General features: G+C 32.6%; 4 protein-coding genes and 1 pseudogene across 8 annotated transcripts; 2 read left to right on the top strand and 3 right to left on the bottom strand.

The window, feature by feature from the left end:
• Window positions 1-2,839: 2,839 nt before the first annotated feature.
• LOC137825454 (putative receptor like protein 25) lies at window positions 2,840-3,774 on the bottom strand (annotated as a pseudogene).
• Window positions 3,775-3,821: 47 nt separating this feature from the next.
• On the top strand, window positions 3,822-5,002 carry LOC137826879 (receptor-like protein 9DC3). The gene has a single exon (XM_068633035.1). The coding sequence runs from the start codon at window positions 3,825-3,827 to the stop codon at window positions 4,824-4,826; it is 1,002 nt and encodes a 333-aa protein (XP_068489136.1). The 5' UTR covers window positions 3,822-3,824; the 3' UTR covers window positions 4,827-5,002.
• Window positions 5,003-7,985: 2,983 nt separating this feature from the next.
• On the bottom strand, window positions 7,986-11,088 carry LOC137825848 (uncharacterized). 2 transcript variants are annotated; one of them, XM_068631633.1, is made up of 3 exons: window positions 10,994-11,088; window positions 8,960-10,780; window positions 7,986-8,454 (listed from the first exon to the last, which is right to left on the bottom strand). In XM_068631633.1, exons 2-3 carry the CDS (start codon window positions 10,751-10,753, stop codon window positions 8,344-8,346), a joined length of 1,905 nt encoding a protein of 634 aa, XP_068487734.1. In that variant the 5' UTR covers window positions 10,754-10,780; window positions 10,994-11,088; the 3' UTR covers window positions 7,986-8,343. The 2 variants fall into 2 exon arrangements, with proteins under 2 accessions (XP_068487734.1, XP_068487733.1); XM_068631632.1 differs by having other exon boundaries at window positions 10,933-11,060.
• A 571-nt stretch (window positions 11,089-11,659) lies between these two features.
• LOC137826494 (ABC transporter G family member 26-like) lies at window positions 11,660-16,062 on the bottom strand. The gene is made up of 9 exons (XM_068632473.1): window positions 15,821-16,062; window positions 15,123-15,412; window positions 14,867-15,022; window positions 14,180-14,363; window positions 13,815-14,093; window positions 13,449-13,733; window positions 13,081-13,365; window positions 12,896-13,003; window positions 11,660-12,182 (listed from the first exon to the last, which is right to left on the bottom strand). The coding sequence occupies exons 1-9, from the start codon at window positions 16,025-16,027 to the stop codon at window positions 11,916-11,918; spliced, it is 2,061 nt and encodes a 686-aa protein (XP_068488574.1). The 5' UTR covers window positions 16,028-16,062; the 3' UTR covers window positions 11,660-11,915.
• Window positions 16,063-19,566: 3,504 nt separating this feature from the next.
• On the top strand, window positions 19,567-23,355 carry LOC137826493 (nucleotide-sugar uncharacterized transporter 2). 4 transcript variants are annotated; one of them, XM_068632470.1, is made up of 7 exons: window positions 19,567-19,694; window positions 20,916-21,067; window positions 21,454-21,662; window positions 21,744-21,837; window positions 21,968-22,134; window positions 22,445-22,615; window positions 22,920-23,355. In XM_068632470.1, the coding sequence occupies exons 1-7, from the start codon at window positions 19,670-19,672 to the stop codon at window positions 23,188-23,190; spliced, it is 1,089 nt and encodes a 362-aa protein (XP_068488571.1). In that variant the 5' UTR covers window positions 19,567-19,669; the 3' UTR covers window positions 23,191-23,355. The 4 variants fall into 4 exon arrangements, with proteins under 4 accessions (XP_068488571.1, XP_068488570.1, XP_068488572.1 ...); XM_068632469.1 differs by lacking the exon at window positions 19,567-19,694 and adding an exon at window positions 19,725-20,057; XM_068632471.1 differs by lacking the exon at window positions 19,567-19,694 and adding an exon at window positions 20,223-20,418.
• The last annotated feature ends 844 nt before the right edge of the window (window positions 23,356-24,199 follow it).

Raw genomic sequence — 24,199 nt, 5'->3', positions numbered from 1 at the left:
CAACTTTTTTATTTCCATTTGTGTTTTTACATTCTTTACTGTGATGCAACTCTCATTTTTCTCCATTTTCCCCTCCATCTTCTTCCTATCAACATTCATTCAATTAATAATTCACCAACAAAGTATTCTAAAATCACACCAAATCAACATTTCAAAAAGATACTTGCATGGTTGGACTTTACACATCAACTATTACCGATGAACATATATTTATTCACACTCAATAACTTTAATCATAGATTATTGGAGACTATAATAATAAATAAATCCACTGTTTTAATTAATATTTATATAATTGAGTTTATTTGGGTTTTAACTATTATTTTTGTTAATTTTGTGTTTTTAGAATAAATTGGTCAAATAAGCAAAAGTTCAAGTTGTTTCTTGAATCAAAATAGAAAATAAATTCTGAGAAGAAGAAAGAGATAGTAAAAGGTTCAATTTCTCAGAAACAAAATTGAAAGCAAATCTTCTGCAAAATAAATGATATCCTATGTCTTGTGTTTAAGGACATGCATGAACGAGATAAAAGAAAAGTGATGCATATATTTTTTTATAAACAAGAAAAAAGAAGAAGAAATATTTCAACCCTTATACAATAGATCCTAACAATACCATCTACTTTTACATATCCAACTAATAAAACATCAGAAAAAAATATCTCCTCAAGCACAATCTGCAACTCTAAAATTTCATAAGGATACATGACATTCAAAATCTTGCTTTGCATTCCGAATAAGAAGTTCTAAAAAGAACCAAAAGAAAGTCATAAAAAATCCCAAACCACAAACAAGTTTGAATGTGTATTTTAAATTTATTATTATGCTTTGTTATGAATTTCTTTGGATTTGTTCTATATAATATATGATTGGCTAATGATTTAACATCTAATTATGCATCATGGTAATGTTTGAATGGGTTGACTACAGAAAACATGCATGCACATTTTGTAAATGTTAATTGAAGGGTGAAACCATATATGAAAGATAAGTACATATACCTAGATAGTTGAGAAGGATTGCACAAAATGTGATGTTCTTTTGCAGAATGAATTGTTTGTTTCACAAAAGGATTTGGATTAATTATCAGCAACAAAGTAGAGAAAAATGATCCATAAATGAAGATTATTGTTAACCCAAAGCTTAGATAGGTTATCAACCAACTAAGTTTTGCTGTTTCAAATATGTGGTATTTACTCTCAACAATTTATGGCCACAAGTTCTCAAAATGTTGTGTTACACATGAGAGAAAGATATGATTCAATTATTTATTAATTTCAACACATTTCTATTAATTTCACAGCTTATGAAATTTTACCTCTTATGAATATTCTTTATTTTGAACCATTTTGGTTCTTTATTGTGTCATCTTGGCAATCTTAAATATTTACATCATATTATTGTCTTTTATTATCATTTTGACATTTTTAGGCTATTTTAGATAATTTAACACTAAGAAATAATAATAAGATTATTTGGATAAATTTATTTAGTTGTTGACTTTATTTTAAAGTAAATTTTGTACTAGATATACTAATAAATCATATGTTCATTTGATAAGGACTTGATCTTGTGAAGCTCATCCCATTACAAACATCTACATAGTACAAGAAAATCATTAAATATAAACTAGTTTTAGAGATCAAAATAATTAGTTACTATTTAACTAAATTAGAGACCATATTATAATTTAAAAAAATTATTGGTATCTAAAACAATTTCTATTATTAATTTTTTTTATAAAATAGTTTTTAAATTGGTATCTAATCATTAGCTACCAAAGTGTTAGCTACTTACTACTTTATATTCTAAATTAGTTTCTATTAGTCTTTTAAATACTAATTTAGAATCTAAAATATTAGCAGCTAAAACCTAGGTAACTAATTTAGATAACAATTTAGAAACTATTTTATAAATTTTTATTAATAATAGAATTCACTTTATATATGAATAATTTTTTAGTATCTAAATTAGTATCTAATTTAGTCAATATAGTGACTAACTATTTTTGGTATCTAAATTTAATTGTTATTTAATGATTATCTTGTAGTACTGTCTACTACTGTTAGACGTCCTGAGCATCCTGGTCGTGTTCGTGCAGCCGGTGCAGGTGTGGGATTACACACTACTTTGGGACTCCCTCTTCACATGTTCACACTGCTACATCACTGAGTCCTGAAGAGTTGGAAAAGATTGAGCAACAAATCACTGAGCAGGTCACAGAGCGTGTGATGCAGGAAATGTCTTCAGTTGATCCTTCCTCACTCTTCTCACAAACAAAGGGAAGTTGTGCTGCTGTAGACCCATCAAAGAAGAACACTCACTCACACCAATAATCAGCATGAGTTATATATGAGGATCCTAGATAATCCACTCCACATTGAGCTGAAAAGATTATGTTAGGTGGTTTAAGATGCTTCACTCAAAGTTCAGTGACAGAACTCTGAAAAGCTTTCATTTTTTGGTCCCTAGTTAGAACACTAAAAAGGTATATGTTCTTAAATTATATATCAAGAATTAGTTATATTTTGGTTAGGAGACTAAGAAGGTAGTAAACAGGTTCCTCTCTACTGTCACATAGAAGGATACTATTTATAATTAGACAACTCTTGGTCTAAATTTTTTCATGCTCCTTTTCGGATACAGTGAGATGTTTTACTATTTGAGATCACATGTCACTGTAGGTAAATTAGAAGGATGCAAATTGTTTTGTGAAGTGTTTGAAAATTTCAATCTTACAATGGGGATGTAAATTTATAGAACTTAGAAATGTCTTGAACATTTATACTAATTTTGAAGCATTACAACAATGCACATGCAATTAGTGAACAAATGAAACATTATCACAAAGGATAATTTAGTTTTAAATTTTAAAGAGAATACAAACTTGCTAGATTTATAAACCTTAAAACACTCTTACAAATTCACCACAATTAAAGAAAAGAAAACAACATATAAAGTATCACATTTAGCTGATTTATTCTTTCATGAATCCTCAACTCAACACAGTGTTCCTTTCCAGCATATAACTTAGTTAAGCACCAAACATTCTCACAAGAAATTCAGGCTTTCCCATGAGAAATACAAACCTTCCCATCATCACTCCAAATACCATTCCACACCCATATCCTATAGCCACTGCTTCCCAACCAAATCCAAATTTCTCTTCTCTCCACAAGCTTTGTGAAGGTGGAGAATGTTGATCATGCTTCTCCCCACATTTCATTGTCAAAGGAACTCCACATAAGCCCAAGTTTCCCTCATAGGAATCATTCAAAAAAGAACCAAACTGCTTTCCTTGAGGTATTTCTCCCACAAGATTATTATAGGAAAGATTCAGCACTTAAAGAAAGTTCATATTCACCAATTCTGTAGGAATCCTACCAGTCAGCATATTTGAAGAGAGATCCAATGACTCCAGTATTATCAAATTTCCCATGGATTGGGGAATAGGACCACTGAGTCTGTTGTGGGAGAGGTTGAGTCCAATGAGTGCTTGAAGCTCTCCAATTACATTTGGAATCTCTCCTTCAAATTTGTTTCCTGATAAATCAATGCTTACAAAGTTTGTTGGAATTTTTCTGAATGGCACACTCGTGCCTTTTGTTGTAACAGTCGTAGGTGAATAATCTACTGCAATAATAGATGGCCATAGCATGTATTCTTGTGGATTTCCAACCACCTCATCTTGAACTATATTCTTCATGGATTCAAAACTTTGTATGTAGTCTTCTGGAATTGGGCCGCTGAAGTTGTTGGATTCCCCAATACCTTTTCATTGGGCCATAGCATGTATATTTCTACATTGGATTCCCCAATGTAGAAATGAACAGACTTAATGGAACTTTGCCAAATACCTTTTCAAAGAACAATCTCGAGAATCTGAATCTCAATGACAACCGATTAGAAGGTCCTTTGCCAGAATCTTTGTCCAACTGCATGCAACTGGGGCTTTTAAATCTTGCCAACAATCAATTAGAAGATACATTTCCCCACTGGCTTCCAACTCTACCGTATTTGAAAGTGTTGGTTTTGCGGGCTAATAAGTTGCACGGTCCCATTGGCATATTCAAGACCGAGCATGGATTTCCCAGTTTAAATATTTTTGATATCTCATCCAACAACTTCAGCGGCCCAATTCCAGAAGACTACATACAAAGTTTTGAATCCATGAAGAATATAGTTCAAGATGAGGTGGTTGGAAATCCACAAGAATACATGCTATGGCCATCTATTATTGCAGTAGATTATTCACCTACGACTGTTACAACAAAAGGCACGAGTGTGCCATTCAGAAAAATTCCAACAAACTTTGTAAGCATTGATTTATCAGGAAACAAATTTGAAGGAGAGATTCCAAATGTAATTGGAGAGCTTCAAGCACTCATTGGACTCAACCTCTCCCACAACAGACTCAGTGGTCCTATTCCCCAATCCATGGGAAATTTGATAATACTGGAGTCATTGGATCTCTCTTCAAATATGCTGACTGGTAGGATTCCTACAGAATTGGTGAATATGAAGTTTCTTGAAGTGCTGAATCTTTCCTATAATAATCTTGTGGGAGAAATACCTCAAGGAAAGCAGTTTGGTTCTTTTTTGAATGATTCCTATGAGGGAAACTTGGGCTTATGTGGAGTTTCATTGTCAGTGAAATGTGGGGAGGAGCATGATCAACATTTCTTGTGGAGAGAAGACAAATTTGGATTTGGTTGGAAAGCAGTGGCTATAGGATATGGATGTGGAATGGTATTTGGAGTGGTGATGGGAAGCTTTGTATTTCTCATTGGAAAGCCTGAATTTCTTGTGAGAATGTTTGGTGGTTGACTTAGTTATATGCTGAAAAGGAACACTGTTGAGTTGAGGACTCATGAAAGAGTAAATCAGCTCATGCAAGTATTATACTTTATATGTTGTTTTCTTTTCTTTAATTGCCGTGAATTTGTAAGAGTGTTTCAAGGTTTATAAATCTAGCAAGTTTGTGTTCTCTTTAAAATTTAAAACTAAATTATCCTTTGTGACAATGTTTCATTTATTTACTAATTGCATGCGTACCATAACATCTACATTTAAATTGATTAATTTTGTTTATAAGCAATATTTGTTTTGTTTTGAAGGATTGTCATTTCTATTAATTATTTCGTTAACATATTTTTATTGGCAGCAAATAATATTTCACAATATGATGTTTTGTATAAATTATAGTTTATTGCATTGGATTGATTTTATTCACACTTTAAAGTTTTAATCAAAGATTATTTTTTAATGTAATCATGAATAACTCTTTCAATTAAGATTTATTTAATTGAGTTTATTCTGAGATTAACTGTTATGTGTGCTATGTATTTATAAGTAGAGATTCTAACTAGACGATCTAGTAATTACTAAGTACGTAATTCAAAAGCTAATTATAAATTTAAAAAATACTTTCGGATTACATAATTTGAAATATTGAATAAGATATTTTTGGAAATATGAAAATTTATGGAATTGAGAAAAGAACATATGAAAGTGCAGGAAGAAACAGTCATCTCGCAAAGGAAAGTCATCACAATCACTTTCAGAAGATGGATAACAAATGGGATATTTCTTTCTGCACCCTTACATTGCATTTGTTTATTTACAATGCGGCAACGAGCGACAATTTTGAAAGGTTAATTTTGTTATTTTGAAAATGTAGGGGTGCAGAAAAAAAAATTAGGGATGCAAGAAAAAAATACCCTAAGAAATAAGCACAATTGAACTTGAAGCCCAAACACCATTCTTAACATGTGCACACCGAGAAAAATAAATAAATAAAAACTTCGAAGTTCAAGCAAAAGGTTTATTACGTTAATATTTACAATTAATATTATCAATCAATTACAAATCATGTTATAAGTAATTTCTAAACTTGTTACTGTGTAATAAATTAAATTATAGTATTTTAATCGGAAAATTTGAGTTTTACAATCTATTAAAAATTGTTGACATAAATTAAAATTTTCAAAATAAAATTCTTCAATGTGACTTTGGTTTATTTGCTTAGGTTAGATTTGTTGGCTATACAAATATTGAATATTATTTGAAAAAAATCACATTTATTGGCAAGTGCATCATCGTCGACAAAAAAACAAAAAAATTGATAATTATTTGTCTGTAATTTATTATATTTGAACTTCTTTTTCAAAAACTCATTCATTCAGGCCAATAATCGACCAATTACAACAACTGGAGAAAAATTGACTTGTACTATTATTTTTACTTTAATTTAAATATAGTTTTAGTCTAAAGATTAATACTATTTATCAAATTACATATTTTGTATTTTTCAAATTATGTAACTCTAAAGGTTAATTTTAAATTTATCTTAAATTTGAAGAGACTAATAATATTTTTCTACTTTTAAAGATTTCTTTTATGTTATTCAATTTTTTCATAAATAGTTGATATTTAGATTTCTAAGAGTAACTTTTTAAATGTGAATAATTTTATTACAATTGAAAAATTGGATAAAAATGAATTATGAGTCAACCAATATAAAAAAACATCATCTCTTATTCAAAACTATGTGTATGGATTTTTTTTATATTTAATTTAATTTTTATTTTTAATCAATGTATAATTTTTAACTCATTTAAATTCTTAAGCTAGATAAAAAACATTACTACATAGTCCATTTTTCATACATGTAAAAAGAAAAATATATGAACTTATGTACTGGTAAAAGAAAGCTATGATTTTTTTTATATGAAATTTGCTGAATTCTTGAGATATATTAAAAAATTGTACTTTAATCTAACTTAACCTGATAAAATCGGTTTATAAGATACAGTTTGTACTTACTTATATACTATAAAATGACTAGTTGATGTAAAATTAAAAAAAAAAAATAGAAATAACTTCAGTAGAATTTTCTGCATAATACATCAAATAAGAGGACAAAAAGTAAGTCAGTGTGTGCACTCTTGATTTGATTCAAATTTCCCTTTGAAGATTTTGTGTATGTTTTAGATTCCTCACTCTCACTCTCACCCCATGTGTTTCTTGAGGATAATGCTCAATTATTTACACTTTAAGTAACACTTACACATCAATACTTTATGTGTGTGAAAGTCAATTGCTACAATGTGAACTACTCAAAGAAGTGATAGATGTTACAAAGCAGTGATTTGTTTAACAATTTTGGCCATTATACAAATTTTAACCCTGTTTTTTATGCATAATTATTTGGAATTAAAACCATACAAATTTAATTGTATATTTAAAAATTAAGAACATATAAATATATTTAAATATTAAAAATTCCCCTAAAATTATTCTTTAGAATTACAACAAAGTCAAATACTGTGCAGTATCATTTGAATTAGTGAAAGTCTTTTGACTAAAATGTGCCAAAACTAGACTCTCTTTGCATAGAAACAAACTTAGAAATTATTATTCTGTATACTTTGTGAACTTCTGCACACATTTTCTCAGCCCCATTTGAAAAAATATGACCTTATGGCTGATAGTGATAGTAGCCTTTGATTCTTAGTACATTCAATAATCTCCACAACTGAAAAGAGGTAGTTAATTAATTTTAGATAAATAGACACTTGTAGTCAAATACTAATAGTAATAATGTTTCAGTGATTAGTAGGATTAATTTTACCTCCTTCACAGTGGACGTCAAATGTAAAACTGAAGATCAAGAATTTGAAGGTAATCTTCGAGATTATCCCTTTATAATTGCAACTTTGAAAGTTTAGAGATCACGATAAGATGAAAGGAACTGTTGACAATATTCCGACGATAAGTCTCCGAAACTAGTCGAACAAATAATAATTTTATTATTTAGCTCAATTTTTAAAACTATGAACATGCAATGAGAGACATGTGGTTTCTTGAGTATCTTGTAGGTTTCTGCAAAAACCCACTTCAGGAGAGTGAGTTTTCCCTTGGGAGGAAAATAAACAGTAACTGAAACCTATCACAATGGCTAAATCAAAAGAAAACTACAGAAAATTTTATGCCGAACAAACATTTGTGGATTTTTTTTCTCTTCTTTATTTCATATTTCTCTTCTGGTACAAAGAATCTGAAAAATTCTTTCAGAGATACAACACAGGACTATTACAACCATCGAACACTGCCACCAAGTGTAAATCTTCATGCCCCTAAAATGGTGGAAAAAAAGAGAGGAAAACAAAGTCCTATATCTGGTCAATTACAACAATGAAATGATATAAATAAAAAAATAATTACAAAGAAATGATGAGCCCTTGACACAAGCTCCACTGCTAGAATGGCATAGAACAACAAACAATGTACCAGCAGCCATCTTCAACAGCATATATATACAATCATAGACACACATAGATGCCTAATTTTCCTTCTGCTTCACCTTATCATCAGGCTCCCCCAATACAAATTCAGCATATAAATCCTTCAGAGCAATCATGACTGTAGTTATTAATGGCCCCATAATAGCCCCCTGCAGACCAACAAATTCCTTCAGCAATGCTATGGAATGTAAGAGAAGTAAATCTATACAAGCTCACTTATAAGATGAAGCGGACCCCAGATACTACACATATTCATTGAATCCACATGTTCACACACAATTTACAAAAGAAGACTACAATATCAAATCAAGGTATAAAGCCAAACCAGTCTAAATTTTAGAACAAGCATGGGTTGGATTGGAACTTCATGTGATCACTTAATCTAAACAATGACAATGCATGTGAGACTATTACTTCTAATTGTATGCAGTCTATGAACTATAGTGTAAAGTGTTGTTATACTATCATTCTACCACAATTGTCATTGCCATGTATGATAAGTTTATCCACTTTTATCATCACTATCTTCTTAAAAGACGTATTAGTATGATTTCTTATTGACTGGCTTGTAAAATTTTTTACATGAACAATGCATAGAAACAATACTCTACAGAAAGAGATCAGAACATCAAACGATGGAGGGTAAAAATTTACCTCTACAGCAGATGGAAACAAAGCAATTCCTCCAATGATGCTCATTCCAGTAAGATATGCACTGTGTCCGGGCACATCTTCCAGAATTTCAGTTGCCCCATAATCCATGAGGAAAAGGTGAGTAACAGACAAGAAAATGGCCACTATGTATCTTCCTTCCAGCACTAGCTGTAGTGCTGCTGGAATTGTTGCAAGCCAAGACGGAAATATGGGAAGCAAAGGGCTAATAAAGGCAAGAACAGTTGACACATACAAGAAATGTATTCTGTATAGCCTAAACAAAAGCCAAGTCAAGCATCCTTGGAAGAATGAAATCTCAGCAGTGGACAAAAGAACTCCTGAAATTGCCTTATCCAACACTTCAACGCATTTTACCTTAGCCGAGTTTGAAATTGGAACCATGTGCATCACTTGTTCTGTTACCCCACCGGACTCTGATGTTATGAGGTAATACAAAATCCAGAAAAACACCATTGTCTGAGACACAAAATTGAAAACCTCTGCAGCACCAGAGACTACAGAGTTCAAAATGGAAAACACAAACTTTGCACCGCTTCCAAGCACACTTGTACCACCAGCCAAAACACGTTGACCAACATCTATCCCTTTAACTGCATACCCTTTTGCCCTCTCAACCAAATCTTCCCTAGTGAATACAAGCTCTTGCAAAAGGGTATTAAGTTCTGCATAAATTTCCCCCCACTCTCTGTTCCTAACCCTGCCCTTCAAACTCAAGATCCTTTCCGCGAGCGGTGAAGCCACCATTAATGAATCCGTTGAAGGCTGAGAAGAGTTAGCACTAGCAGGAGCAGTTATCACAAACTGCTTAACAACCGTCACAAATTCAGTCATATTGTACTGCGCCGCCAACCCATCAATCTGATCAGAAACCGTCTCATAGAACTGACTAGTGTACTTATCCACAACTCCAGCAATGTCATTCTCCTCAATCCACTTCTTCACACCGATTCTCTCAGCATAGTTGTTCTCTTCCACTCGCAATTTCAGCGAGATCACTGCCTCCTTCCCTTCACCTCCAATCTTGTAAGAGAAGAAAATCACCCCACTCAAGAACCCGACAATCATGCCGACAATCAACCCAACAGCCACGACGGTTTTCAACCTCTTCAATATCCCTCTGGTGAAAGACGCCCCAAAGGGAGAGAAACTGAAAGCTACATTCTTGGAACTGAAAACGAAGCCTAATCCGAGAAGTGACAGAGACCCAACAGCACCAAGCCTCTCATAAGCAACAACAAAGACCCCAAAAGACAAGAGCAAACGAAGCAGAGTGGAGAACCCACTAAGCTTCCGCGAGTCCTCATTCTGGGGCTTTGGTTTCCGGAGAAGGATTGTGAGACAAGCTTGGCGAATCTCCGCGAGGCTGGTAACGAAGAGCGAGAAAACGGTGACTGGAAGGGCGAGGAGAGTGTGGAGGAGACCTAGTTTGAGAGGGTGAGACCAAAACGAAACGATGGCTTGGTGAATGAGTCTGAGAGGGATGGAGCAGAGGATGGCCCATTGCAGGGGTTTGAGGTACTGTTGCAGGAGTTTGTAGAGAGAGAAGAGGATGAGAATGGCAAAGGCGAGGCCGGCGTGAGCCATGGCTATGTAAAGGGCAAGCCGCGCCTGAGAGTCACCAGACGGGTTGACTTTTTTGTCGGCATTCGGCGGCTGCGGTGGCGGCGGCGCTGGATCGGAAGAGGGCTTTCGAAGGGAGGCGGATCGGAACATGTCGTGCCACGCCGGCGTGGACGTGGCAGAGTTAGGATCAGAGTAAGGGACAAGGTCCATGAAGAGTGGAACAGAACACAAACACAACTGCAAAAGCAAATCAACGGATAGATACAATTTGTGAATGTTAATGACAAAACATATCTTGTGTCAGATTTGAATGGCTAAGAAAAGAAACAGAGATACATAGTTTGATTTTCTAAGGTTTGTTTTGTGGTAAAAATAGTAAAGAACACAACCTTTTAAACTGACAACAAAGGAAGAAGAGTGAAGTGAAAAGTTGTGAAAAAGAATAGGTACTTGTCTTCATGGGACTCTGTCTTTTGTTGTGTTGTTCCCTTTTCCACAAGTCATCCCAATCTTCACCCTTTCATCATATCTAAATTATGAGCTTTGGTAAGCATTGATTAAGTAATGATAAATACTTTTATTCTAAAAGATTAAATTAATGAATATATATTTTATTAACAAGTGATGATTGGTTATTGAACTCAGTATTTTTCAAGTCTGCTAGATAAACAATATGGTTCTTAAAAATAGTATACTTTTAATTAAATTCTAAGCTAAAAAAATTAAGTGTTCATACTTGATACTTGGAACTCCGTTGAAGAAAACTTTATATGATTAAAGACTCAATTTTTTAAATTAAGTTTAATGATCATGTTATCACCAACTAACCCATTATTAAACATACAGAATAGAATTGAAAAAAGATAATATTTTTGTTGTTTCATTTGTGAAGATACCAACATAATAATAGTACACGAAAGCAAAATATAACCAGATTAGTTATTCTACTCACAAAAGGATTTTTTTTTATTTTAATTAAACTTTTAAATTATGCATGATCATGACTTAGTTTTGATAAAATAAATAAGTCAATAGACACTTGTTTCTATGTGATATTGTAATTAATTTATATTTAGCAACAACATAAATAAATAAATAAACTATCTGGCACTGGACTAGAAATAACAGTGTTTTCATTGTTAATAAAAGGTTGTTAAAGTAGGAACCAACCAACCAACTGTTACATAATAAGTAATAAAACAATGAGAGAAAAAGCAACCATATTATTTTTAGTTGAAGATTGAGGTAATACATAACCAGTTATGAAACTTGTTGGTAATTGTGTAGATCTTGAATACAGTGTTTTGTTTTTTCTTAGAATGTTTTGTGAGATGTTGGTGCTTGGTTGAGAAGAGAAGTTGATTTGGTGAGACTAATTGCGAACATCAATTCGTCTGCGGAGACAGAAGTAGGCAAAGACACGGAAGCAGAGAGCCATGGCTATGAGAACCCATGCTTCAGTTAAGCCTCCTTCCAAGTTTACTGTGTCAAATGTTGGTGAACTCTGCAGTGTTCTGCACCCTCTTTTGCTTTCACACTCATAGAGTTCTTCTCCTGAATACTGCACTTTTAGAAGAAGTCTGAACCCATAGTACACGAACGACAAATACTTCAGCCACTGCATCACCTTCGGTACGTGCTGCATGCAAACCATTCTCTGTTAGAAGCTATTTCAATCAAAAAAGGGTCACATCAATATTTCACATAGGTGGTGTTTATTAACATGTGACTTGAGCATTTTCATTGAAGTTCTTTTTGGAGACGAAATTCGTGAAATTGAGAAAGTGGGGATGCAGAACTGTGATTAAGGCTGCAAATTTCAATGTTGGTACTACTTTTCACCTTAGCATAGACACGGACACTAACATTGATACGACACTGACACGGACGTTAATACGATACAGACACGGAGATTAATATTACACAAACACAAAGATATGTATAATCTTTAAAATGTAGTACAAATGACACTTTATCAATTATATAAATTGACAATAAAGATTTATGTGTACAAGTATGTTTTAGTTTTTTTTTAGCAAAAAGATGTTTCTCCTGAATGGTTCAAAAGGATTTGTTTTTTATTGTTATAATAATAATAGAAATTTATACAATAAGTTTGATTTTTTATAAAATTAATGTATTTCTCCTTTTTAAAATTATATTAGAATATTAAAATTGTCAGAAATTCAACAAATATATTTTGAATTAGACACTTCACCGATACTTATAGTGTCGGTGTCCGATACGTATATCTAACACGGACATACCAATTAAGAGGTGTGTTCGACACGAACATTACCATGTAGAAGCGTGTCCGAGCCTGATAGTTTTTCACAGCATAGAGATTTATACCTGGACATAGTAGCCACCGGTGAGAAGGAACAACATTAGTACCAAAGAAGCAACTATCCCTGCTCTTTGAATGCTCATAACTGCAGCTCCAAATAGTTCTCCAGCACCCTGTAAACAACATTGTGTTCTTTAAAGCTTCAAGCCAATGATGGTTCATTTACATATAATGTCTCAACACGGCTTACTTGACTTGTTATAGCTATTAACAGCACCGCGAACAAAGTCAGGAAGAAGCATGCAGCGGTTCTCTTAAATCCAGCCATGAAGTACAAGATGAGCATGAAAAATGTAGGGTAAAAAACATGCGCCACCATGTCACACAGAGTGCTGCTTACATAGTATACACTCAGTCTATACATGTCTGCTTTCCTTTCTTTCACCAAGTAGATCTTCTCAAAAGGAAAGACATAGACTGCTCCAAAAATACATGAAGATGTCCAGAATATACAGATATAGAACATTAAACCAACCTGCAGAAAAGATAGTGGTCCATTATAATGTTAGTCTAAGAGAGTCTCAGATAGGTCTTTTTGTGTAAGGGTTTTGAAACTACCTGATCTCTAACTTGAGCCTCTGTATTGGTTGAAGATTTCCACCAAAGTAGGCCCAACAGAAGAGCAATGCCAAGTGCTTGAACTAATCTTAATTTATCAAAATAGTCCTTGCATCTTGCTCTGAATGTTCTCTTGTAAAGAATGAAGAATTGGTCCAACCAACTCACTGTCCAGTCCTTTTTAACCTGAATGGCTAGCTGAAGATGTTCTGGTGTGTTTGCTGCTCCATGATTCTCATCTTTTTCTTTTGGTTCCAGTGTTTCTTTATACTTGAGTTGTAGATACTAACAGATCAAGGGAAGGGTTATTAGGTGGTGTATAATAAGATTGAACATGCATAAAAGATATATAATGCAGAGTCTTACTTCAATAACAGATTTTGAACTGTCAGCAGAATCTTGTTCTTTGAAAACATCTTGTGGAAAGCTTATGTTATTCACTTGTCCAGTTGCCAAGTCAAGCATGAATTCTGCAGGATTCATTGGTATTTCTGGGGTGAACCTCAACGATGAAAAGTACTGCATTGCGTCCTTCGCCTTCCCATAGTAAATGGGGTATCCTTCTGATATAAGAAGAAGTTTGTCAAACATGTGAAAGATTCTGCTGGATGGCTGGTGAATTGTTGTGATTATGGTTCTTCCACCCTTTAGGCAAATCCAAAGTATTTTCAGCATATATTCCAAATTCTTGGGGGGTTATCAAAATGAGAATTAAATATGGTTACAGATACCTTGGCAAGTCCTTGAAGAGTGACAAGGAGTCTGTTAGCTGCTGTGGAATCAAGGCCTGAAGTTGGTTCATCAAGTAGAAGCAGTGAAGGATCAACAAGGATTTCATAGCCTATGCTGGTTCTCTTCCTTTCTCCTCCAGAGATGCTTTTGAGATATCCTCCACCTATTTTTGTGTGGCGACATCTATGGTTATACAAAAGATTATTTAGGGAAACAGTTTTGTTTCTTTCTTTTGGAGGAATTTGTAGCTATTTTTAGCTATCTAGCATAGACACGTTTTAATCTTTGAAATATAGGATACGGGACACGAATCTATATATTATACAATTATGAATTATATAAATTGGCAACAAAGATTTATGTACATAAGTATGTTTCACTCTTTTTTTTTAAGCAGAAAAGTATTTTTCATGATTGTTTCAAAATGATTTGTTCCTTGTTTTTATAATCATACTAAAAATTTATAAAATAAATTTGAGTTTTTAAAAAATTAATGTATTTTTTCTTTTTAAAATTGTGTTAGAACAATGTTAGAATTATAAGAAATCCAATAAATATTTTTTGAATTAGACATTTTACGAGTGTCGTATGAGTGTCGGTGTCCGATACGTGTATCCGACACGGACACGTCATTTAAGAGGAATGTAAGCATCCAGTAATCACATGTACACCTATTCTAGACACACCTTTCAAGGCCTAGGTCCTTGATAGTGGTCTCCACTCTTGCATATTTTTGTTGCTCGCTCATATTGCTTGGTAACCTTAAGAATGCTGAGAAGATTAATGTTTCCTCTACTGTAAGTTGTGGGAAAAGCACATCCTCTTGTGTAACAAAGCCAATCCTATAACACAGAAAAACACAAACAAACAGAAATTCTGTTAAATATCTAAGCACATGTCATGACATGGATGCTGATGCCGATGCCTATGAAGTTTTCTAACCTCCTTTTGACAGCAGGATTAAATCGAACATCATTGTAAGTTATCTTTCCCTTTACATTGTCTACCAATCTTCCCCCTACAACTCTCAACAAGGTTGTCTTTCCACTACCAGAAGGACCCATCAAAGCAAGAATTTCACCAGGGCCAATGCTTCCTGTCATACCCTTCAAAATTTTCTTGTATCTATCTTCTTCCATGGTGTGTTGTGTGGCAACTTTTGACATCACTGACTTCACAGGATTAGTGGAAGCCACTTGGCTACCTCTCACCTTATACTCTACATCTTCAAACTGCATATTATTGAGAATGTTTATGGCAAATAACAACAATCATAACAACTATACAATCAAGAAGCAAACACTGTTAATGATGATATTCTGACAGATTGAAATCAGTAAGTGGAAAATCATCAAGACCCTCTAAGTGCATTGCAGGAAGAACTAAGATTCTGATAAAAACAAAAACATTGCTCTAATGCAATAGAATAAATTATCATATGATCTACAATTCCAGCCAATTTTTGTAGCTGTCTAGCTGAGTTCTATTAACTCTTTCATAATTTGAAAAAGTAAGTTACATGTCACATAGAATTTGACCAAAATTATTTATACATAGTTTTTAACCATGCAATAATCTGTGGTGATGTAGGGGGAAAGAAAATCCTGATTAAGTTGCAGAGTTTAACCATTTTTCTCTACCTTGAGATAAATGGGGAAGGGGGGATCTTGGTTGAAATTGGAATCCTCAATTTTGATGTCAATCTCTGTGTACATATTCGGAAGATAAGCCTGAGACATGAACTCCATGCTGTGACCAAAGCCATTGCTCCCTGCAAATTGCATGGAGCCAAGAGATGGGGGTGACATTGACATGTCCTCAATCTCTTCTTCTCTTTCATTCTCCATTATCTTGGAAGCTAATGAGAACTTGTTGAAGTCAAGTATTGTAATAGTATAGTTTAGATACTGTGAGTCAACTGCATCAGACCAAGAGGTTGCCTATATATCATGTATGGAGGCAGAATTTTGGTTGGTGGGCCACATACTTTTCATGGCAGTTTCTTGGTCCATGAAAGGTATGAATGTTGTTCTCCCATATGCTTTGAATTCAACCATTGTGATTTGTCATTAGAACATGTCAAGAACATGAATAAATTGGCTTGGTAAGTAACTGAACGTTTATCAAATACACTTCTGCATGTCTTCAATCTCATGTTTATTAGATTGATGTGAAAAAAAAATGGAATACTTCTTTTACAATGAAAACTCAACAAAAAAGTCATTTCCATTTTGCAGATTCACTTTTCTTTTTCAAGTATTTGGTGTGCATACTTTTTACTCACAAAACATGTGGGATAACAGGTATAATTTGAACACACCTTGTTGTTTTCAGCCCAATCTTATTATGCTCATTGTTGAATATGTTTGGTTGAGTGATATGAGATATCTTTTCTTAATTAATCACGTTAGTTGTCTGATTAATATTGATACAATCATATTTAATATTCCTTAAAATTCAAATTTTGATTTTGTTAAGTGTTACCCATTACTTCAAGGCAAGAGTTAAGGAATTAAAACTATTATTTCTTGATTAAAAATTTAACAGAGATTTCTGGTCTCATAATTTCAAGGAAAATGTTTTTTTAACTATCAATACGGTTTAAAGTCCAGCACTCAGTCAGAATCGACTGAACCATTACACGCAAGCAGAGAACTAGTGACATTAATCAAAAATTAAACATAAAACAGTGTATCAGGTTAAATTCTTAATCAGGCCCAATAACAAAGGATTTAGAATAATTATATAAATAACGTCGTCATCTAGTACTAAACAATTAAGTGTTGAGTGTCAAAGTCTGACTTGAGGGTTGGAGTGTCTTTTGCAGTACCATCCAAATTCAGAGTTCACGAAAAAGAGGAAGGAGGAGTGACAGAAGAGAAGAAGTTCATCCGAGAGGAAGGAAGAGCAAGTCGACCAACCAAAAAAGGAAGATAATAGTTCTTTTAGTTTCAATTTCATTCAATATCATTTAATAAAACTGTTCTAAATTTTATAAAATATGCACGGTTTAGAAAATTGACAGATAGAGAGATAACAGGGTATTTCATGATATCAATCAATTCTCAGAAGATATGCAAAAACAAATATGAGTGGAAAACATGTGAGATGTGACTTGTGAGAAGCATAAAAAAAGAAAATTATGCAACTAACACCTCATGGAGTGAGCAGAAAAATTGGATTTTGGTTGAAAACCAGTTAGTGGCTTTTGTTAATATGAAAGCTTCACATTAATGGCAGAGCCATTTTCCTCATTTTACCATTCCTATTTCTAATATATGTTTTAACTTTTGAATGATAAATTTATTATAACGTTACGTTTAAGATTTCTCATAACCTAGTCTACATCAGCTGTGCTCATTCTGAGTAGATTTTCTTTATACACTTTTGCAGATCATTGACTGAATTAACCTTTCTTATGAACAATTAATGGAATCAAAATTAGTTGTGTAACGTATGTAACACGACACGGATCCTGATATGATATGGATATGGACATAAGATACGTATAATCTATCTCTTAAATGTAGGATATGAGAAGACATAGTAACATAGGTCTATATATTATATAATTATAAATTTATAAATTGATAATAAAGATTTATGTGTAGAAGAAGTATGTTTTAAATTTTTTTTGTAGCAAAAAGATTTTTGTCATAGCTGGTTTAAATGGATTTGTTCCTTGTTTTAGTAATTATAACAAAAATTAATACAATAAGTTTGAATTTTTAGAAAATTAATATATTTCTTTCTTTTTAAATTGTGTTAAGAAAGACCATGCTAAAATTATCAAAAATCCAACAAATAGTTTTTAAATTTGACACTTCAACTATACGTGTCATACGAGTATCGGTATATCATTTAAGAAGTGTGTGCGAACCTAGTAGCCTATCACACAACACATATCCATGGACTTATAAATTCAAAGTAGAAATTGAATTCCTAAAAGTACTAAAGGGATATACAAGTATGTGATTTTAGTCTCTAAATAACTCTAATGGTGCCAATTGAATCCTTCATATATTAAAAATTTTCAATTTTAATTCTTTTGTTATTTGCAATATATTGTGGTGACATTAATGTATTACATGTTTGGAAATTAAAATTGTACCATTATTACATTAGAATCTAATGGATTAAATCTCACACTTATAATATCAATCAAAACTAAAACTAAATCTAATATTTTACTAAATTATGTTTTGATCCGAGTTTAGAATTCTTTTTTATTAAATCATGAGTGAAATAAATTTAACTAATATTCTAATTAGTGCAAATTAATATATTTTGTTTTGCGTTTGAGTTTAGATAGAGCATTTATACCCATATCATCATACTAAACAAAAGTAAAAAAAAAAATTATATATATATATATATTATTCTTTTAATTTTTATTTAGCTAAACAAAACAAAAATAGTCATCCATTCTTATTTGTTTTTCTTTCCTTAAAACTGCAAACAAATTTGATTTCTTGGAAATTGGAATAGCATCATCTCTGGGTTTCTAAACTATTGTTAACAGGGTGTTATTTATTGGATTATATTAACTTAAAAGAATAAGATAATTCGAGTCACAACAGTTAAATTAGTTTACGATTAATTGATTTTTTAACCTTAAATATAATTAAAAAGTGATTATAATTGGTTCTGTTCTCAATTTTAGTTTAATCTTATATATTAAGCATTCAATTTCTTCATTTTTATTGTACTTATAAGTGCTTGTTTGTCATAACTCAATTTTTCTATAAATATACATGTTTTCAATATATAAACTATATAAAAATTGAAATCATAATAAATAAATATTTTTAAACATATAAATTGTACGGTGATACAGTGATATTTTGATAACATTTTCAATCTTTCTTATCTTAATTCTCAAATTCATTTTTCAATAATATTTAAAAATATACAGCAAAATGAATTATTTAACACAGATACAAAATATAATTTATATGCAGAGAAATCTTAGGCTCGTGAATTTTAACAATAACACAAGTTATATTGCAGAAAAAAAGGAAGCATTTTCCTTGCAGAATGCAGAAGGCAGAATAGCAGTAGTTTGTTTGTGATGGAAAGAAGAAAAGAAAGTTTGGATGAGTTGAATGGTTAATGGTACCAACCAGTTGGTGGAATATGAGAATAGGAAAAGGTGAATTTGTGGTGAGTGAGATGAAACTTCTGCATCAAGTTAAGCTGATATGAAAGCAGAAAAGAAGAGGTTGTAGTGTTGAAGGCATTAGATTAGGCAATGATACCTAAAAACAAAAAAAGTGCATGGTGGTGGTTGCAACAAGTGTTTGACTATTTCATAATGATATATATAACAATATTTGATTTCATGATGTCACATTAACTTCCCCGTAAATCAACAGTTACATCAATTCCTAGTGTACGAGGTAGACAGGTGTTGCTACTACCCTCACCTACACTTTCTACTAGGTTCATTTCACAAACACGTGGTGCCCTTTTGTTGGCACTCTCATCAGATGCAATATTCCTTTGGAGAAGAAAGTAAATTCCCTTCACTTTCTCTTTTGTCTTTTTCTTTTCATGCATTTCAAAAACCCCTCCTTTCACAATGTAAATTTTCTGTTTCCCCACCCTTTTGCGTTGATTGTATTTTAAGCAACATGGCCTATTAATTCGTATTTATATCAACACCCTTTTCTCTCTGCCTTTCTGTTTTGGCTTCTGCATCTGATTGGTATAGATAATCATAGAAATGCATGTGTTTTGCAAAGATTGCCTTGCATTTTCATTGCATATGTGATCCAAATCCATGAATAGGCCACTTAGTAATGGGGCTTTTGGATTCACTGTGGAGAGGAGGACGAAGGTTTATTAAAAGGAAAGACAGTGATGCTGGTGATGCAGGTCTTTTATGATTTTCTTAGCTGATTTCATACCATCTTAGTTTTATTGCATTATCTAATTTCAGTAATGTATATATATACATATCATACTTTCGCTTTTACCTATGTTCATTCATGTGTGTTTGTTTTTTCTGGGATTGGTTTTCTGAAATTTGTTATGTAATGGATAGATCTCAACTATGTTCATCTTGCATGATCTTATTTTCCTCAGCCCTTTTTGTGTGAAATGATATTTTATCGCTTAAAAAGCATTGGATACTCCGGTTTTGGCGGTGGAAGACTATAAGTTTGTTACGTTACTTTTCTTTTCTTTTGTTTTTTTCCGCAGTTTGTGTTATGCTTTATCATGGTTGCATCAGAAGGTCTTTCTTATCATGGAAACTTTCTAACACCAATTTGCATTTTGATTGAACTGATGCTGCTGTGTTTATGTTTCTGCAACTTTGATTGATGTTCTCACTCGCCAATTCAAAAAAATTACACCACCTTGATCTTCCTTTTTACAACAACTTTGTAAATTGTTTGGACCTTTGTTTGGCTAATGAGGACATGAAATGAATGTGAAATAAAGATGCATGATTTGTCTCTGATATATTCATCTTTCTTTTCCTTCCTTCTTCTTTAGCATCATCTGGCCCTTCTGCTCCATTCTTCTTTCTCTGTTGAGCCATGATGATTTAAGCTAATTTAAGGCCCTGTTTGGAATAATAATAGGGGCTTATTCAATGTCTTAAGTTTCCATTTTGCACGAATTTTAAAGATGTTACTCGTTCAATATTACTCATTATCGTTAATGTGTGTTTCCAATAGCAATATAAATAAACTAGACCTGGCCAGTTCTAATGAATCAAACTATCAGGTAGAGCACTGGAAGAACTCAGAGCTTCACTCTACAATGAAATCCGAACCTCAGAAGGAGCCAAGCGACAACAGCAAAAATATTGTGGACCAGTGGTGGCACTGTCCTTCAACTTTATGGTTGCTGTTGGGATTATCATGGCAAACAAATTGGTCAGGACAATTTGCATTCTTTTTGCTTCAGTTTTATAATGTGATGATCTGAATGCCCCAACTTATCACACTAGTAACTCTCTTATTAATAAATGGATTTGTAAGCCTAATTCAACTTTATAAAACTGACTTTACTCATAATATGTTGTCTCACGCACGAGCTCTCACTCTCAGCGTGAGGAGTGTGTTGGAGATCTCACATCGACTAAAGATTAGAGCATTTCATTCTATATAAGTAGGTGCAAACCTCACCTCATAAGTCAGTTTTAGAAGTTGAGTTAGGCTTAAAGTCCACTTCTTAATATCTTTAGATGTTTAGCCTATTGATCAAACACCCTTACACTTGAATTGTGTATAATTATGTTAACTGGTGATTATGTTAACAGGTGATGGGTAAAGTTGGCTTCAACTTCCCAATTTTTCTCACATTTGTACACTACATCACTGCATGGCTTCTACTTGCCATTTTCAAGACACTATCAGTGCTTCCTGTGTCTCCTCCATCTAAAACAACTCCATTCTCTTCTTTATTTGCCCTTGGTGCTGTTATGGCCTTTGCCTCTGGCCTTGCAAACACTAGCCTCCAGTATAACAGGTTCTTGCTCTTGCATTAGTTAGCATCTTCGTAATAAAATATTCAGAGCTTTACTGTTTGCTGACAATCCAGCTTTTGCAGTATTGGTTTCTACCAAATGGCTAAGATTGCTGTCACCCCTACAATTGTTCTTGCGGAGTTCATTCTTTTTAGAAAAACCATTTCTTTTACAAAGGTGAAGAATTACGCGCGCACACACCCTTCCCTTCTTTTCTTCTCTTTTGTAAAGCATTGAACATATCTGAAAAAGAACTATTCCACTCCCTTGTTTTTAATGCACTAATCATGTCATTGGAATGATGCAGGTTTTGGCTTTGGCTGTGGTGTCAGCAGGTGTAGCAATTGCAACTGTAACAGATTTAGAGTTCAATTTATTTGGTGCTCTAATTGCAATTGCATGGATAATCCCAAGTGCCATTAACAAAATTTTATGGTCTACTTTACAACAGCAGGGAAACTGGACAGCTCTGGCGTAAGTAGTAGTTGTTAGGGGTGCATTTGGAGGAGTTTATTCACAACTTATTTAGGCTTATGACGAGTATTTTTGTAAGTGATTGAGAATTTGACAGAAATATGACAAACATTTATTCAAGTGTACCAAAAAACTCATGGTTTGATCATGATTATGAAAACAGATACCATTTTGATCTTATTTTGTCTTCAATTGAACAACTTATACGTAAGTATTTGTTGAAGTGCTACACTTAAGTATTTACTTACTACCCAAATTTCTCTTAGGAAAAAGTATGTCAATGCACCAGCTTGAAACTTTTTCATTGTAGGTTGATGTGGAAGACAACCCCTGTCACAATTTTCTTCCTTGGGGCATTGATGCCATGGATAGATCCACCAGGAGTGCTATCCTTCAAGTGGGATGTGAACAACTCAACTGCTGTTTTTGTGTCTGCTCTCCTTGGTTTTCTCTTGCAATGGTCAGGGGCCTTGGCATTGGGGTGAGACTGCATTTCCCTTCCTACACCATTTTCTGGTGCTGATAAATTAATACTCTCAATAGTAAAAACATACCCTTCACACCTTAATAAATTAATATTTTATTCATTTTCATTTTATTTTTTAATTTAAAAATATTATTATACTATATAAACAGTGTCAAATGTATGTTTTTTTCATGGTGTTAACAAAACTTTTCTCTTTTCTGACACAAACACTATGTCATTCCTTTTAGTATTGTGGCTCCTTGGTGGAGCATGGACAAGATTAGTTTGCTAACATCACATCATGAACCAATCTTTGCAGGGCCACTTCTGCTACAACTCATGTTGTTTTAGGACAGTTTAAGACCTGTGTGATTCTGTTGGGAGGGTACCTATTATTCAAGTCAGATCCTGGGGTTGTGAGCATTGGTGGTGCTGTTGTTGCTCTCTCTGGAATGTCAATCTACACATCATTGAATTTGCAAGGGTCTCAGGAAAATATGCAGCAAATGTTGCCTTCACCGAAGCCGAAATCAACAGGTGAAGACGGCACAGATTTGAGTGTAAATATTAACAGCAGCACCATTGTCTGAGCCATATAATACAAGAAAAAACAAACACATCAGACAGACTCATTTCATGTCCTTTTCTTTTTTAGCAATTCTAATTGTGCAGCCACACTTTTTGTATAGACAGATCAGTCACAGTAATTTATCAGTCACTGCAAATTTGTTGAAGGGTAGCTTTTCACAAAGTTCCATCAGTTTCTGTTATATTTAAGTAGAAAAACTTGATTTTTGTTTATTCAACCACAATTTCTCCTGGAGCACTGAGATAAAAAAAAAAATCAACAAATATGATGAATACTCCATAAGAAAAAACTATAGCATGATATTGAAGAGCTTTAACTTTAGCAACATGTTAAAAGTATTAGAAACCAAAATAATTTATTATTATTTGATTAAATTATAGATTATTTATAAACTAGAAAGTTATTTATATTTAAAATAGTTTTTATTATTAATAAAAATTTATAAACTAATTTTAAATTAGTATATAACTATTAGTTATCAAGTTTTAATTATTTATTATTTTATATTTTAAATTAATCTTTATTAATCTTTATGAACTAATTTAAAATCTAAATATTAATAGTTAAAATCTTAATATCTAATTTAGATATCAATTTAAAAATTATTTTATAAATTTTTATTAATAATAAAAAATAAAAGTGAGAGAAGCTAACTCATCTCCAGTCTCCATTGAGAAATTGAATTTTTTTTACTAAAATATTCTAACATTCTTTGTTATTTCACTTTTTGTAACTATTCCACATTTAAACAGATAATTATTATATTTTTTATAACCACATCTAATTACTTCCTTATACTTTATTTTCAAGTTTGGAATTTTTAGAATTTTTGTTTCTATTTATTGTTATTTGTCAACAAGATATCAATTACCCTTTTATCAATTATAATAGTTTCTTGTAATCTTTAAACGATTTAACATATATTTATTGAGATAAATAAAAAATTATTCAACTATTTAGTTAAAATCAAGATAATTTATTCTATTTCTTGCAGAAACAACCTTCAGAAA

The sequence above is a fragment of the Phaseolus vulgaris genome, chromosome 8, assembly GCF_000499845.2.
Source record: "Phaseolus vulgaris cultivar G19833 chromosome 8, P. vulgaris v2.0, whole genome shotgun sequence".
NCBI classification, from domain to species: domain Eukaryota; kingdom Viridiplantae; phylum Streptophyta; class Magnoliopsida; order Fabales; family Fabaceae; genus Phaseolus; species Phaseolus vulgaris.
The sequence above is the reverse complement of the archived record's forward strand: the minus strand, read 5'-3'. Positions and strand labels throughout refer to the sequence as shown.

Bases quoted from the DNA above. Each gene is read 5' to 3' on its own strand.
- LOC137826879 (XM_068633035.1), top strand. From the start codon at position 3,825: ATGAACAGACTTAATGGAACTTTGCCAAATACCTTTTCAAAGAACAAT.
- LOC137825848 (XM_068631633.1), bottom strand. From the start codon at position 10,753: ATGGACCTTGTCCCTTACTCTGATCCTAACTCTGCCACGTCCACGCCG. The intron at 8,455-8,959 runs GTAAATTTTTAC...GTTGGTCTGCAG, and splicing joins TGTTTCCATCTGCTGTAGAG to GGGGCTATTATGGGGCCATT.
- LOC137826494 (XM_068632473.1), bottom strand. From the start codon at position 16,027: ATGGAGAATGAAAGAGAAGAAGAGATTGAGGACATGTCAATGTCACCC. The intron at 14,094-14,179 runs GTATCTGTAACC...ATTTGCCTAAAG, and splicing joins CTCTTCAAGGACTTGCCAAG to GGTGGAAGAACCATAATCAC. The intron at 12,183-12,895 runs GTATAAATCTCT...GTTTGCATGCAG, and splicing joins CCGGTGGCTACTATGTCCAG to CACGTACCGAAGGTGATGCA.
- LOC137826493 (XM_068632469.1), top strand. From the start codon at position 19,982: ATGGGGCTTTTGGATTCACTGTGGAGAGGAGGACGAAGGTTTATTAAA. The intron at 20,058-20,915 runs GTCTTTTATGAT...TCAAACTATCAG, and splicing joins CAGTGATGCTGGTGATGCAG to GTAGAGCACTGGAAGAACTC. The intron at 21,663-21,743 runs GTTCTTGCTCTT...CAGCTTTTGCAG, and splicing joins ACTAGCCTCCAGTATAACAG to TATTGGTTTCTACCAAATGG.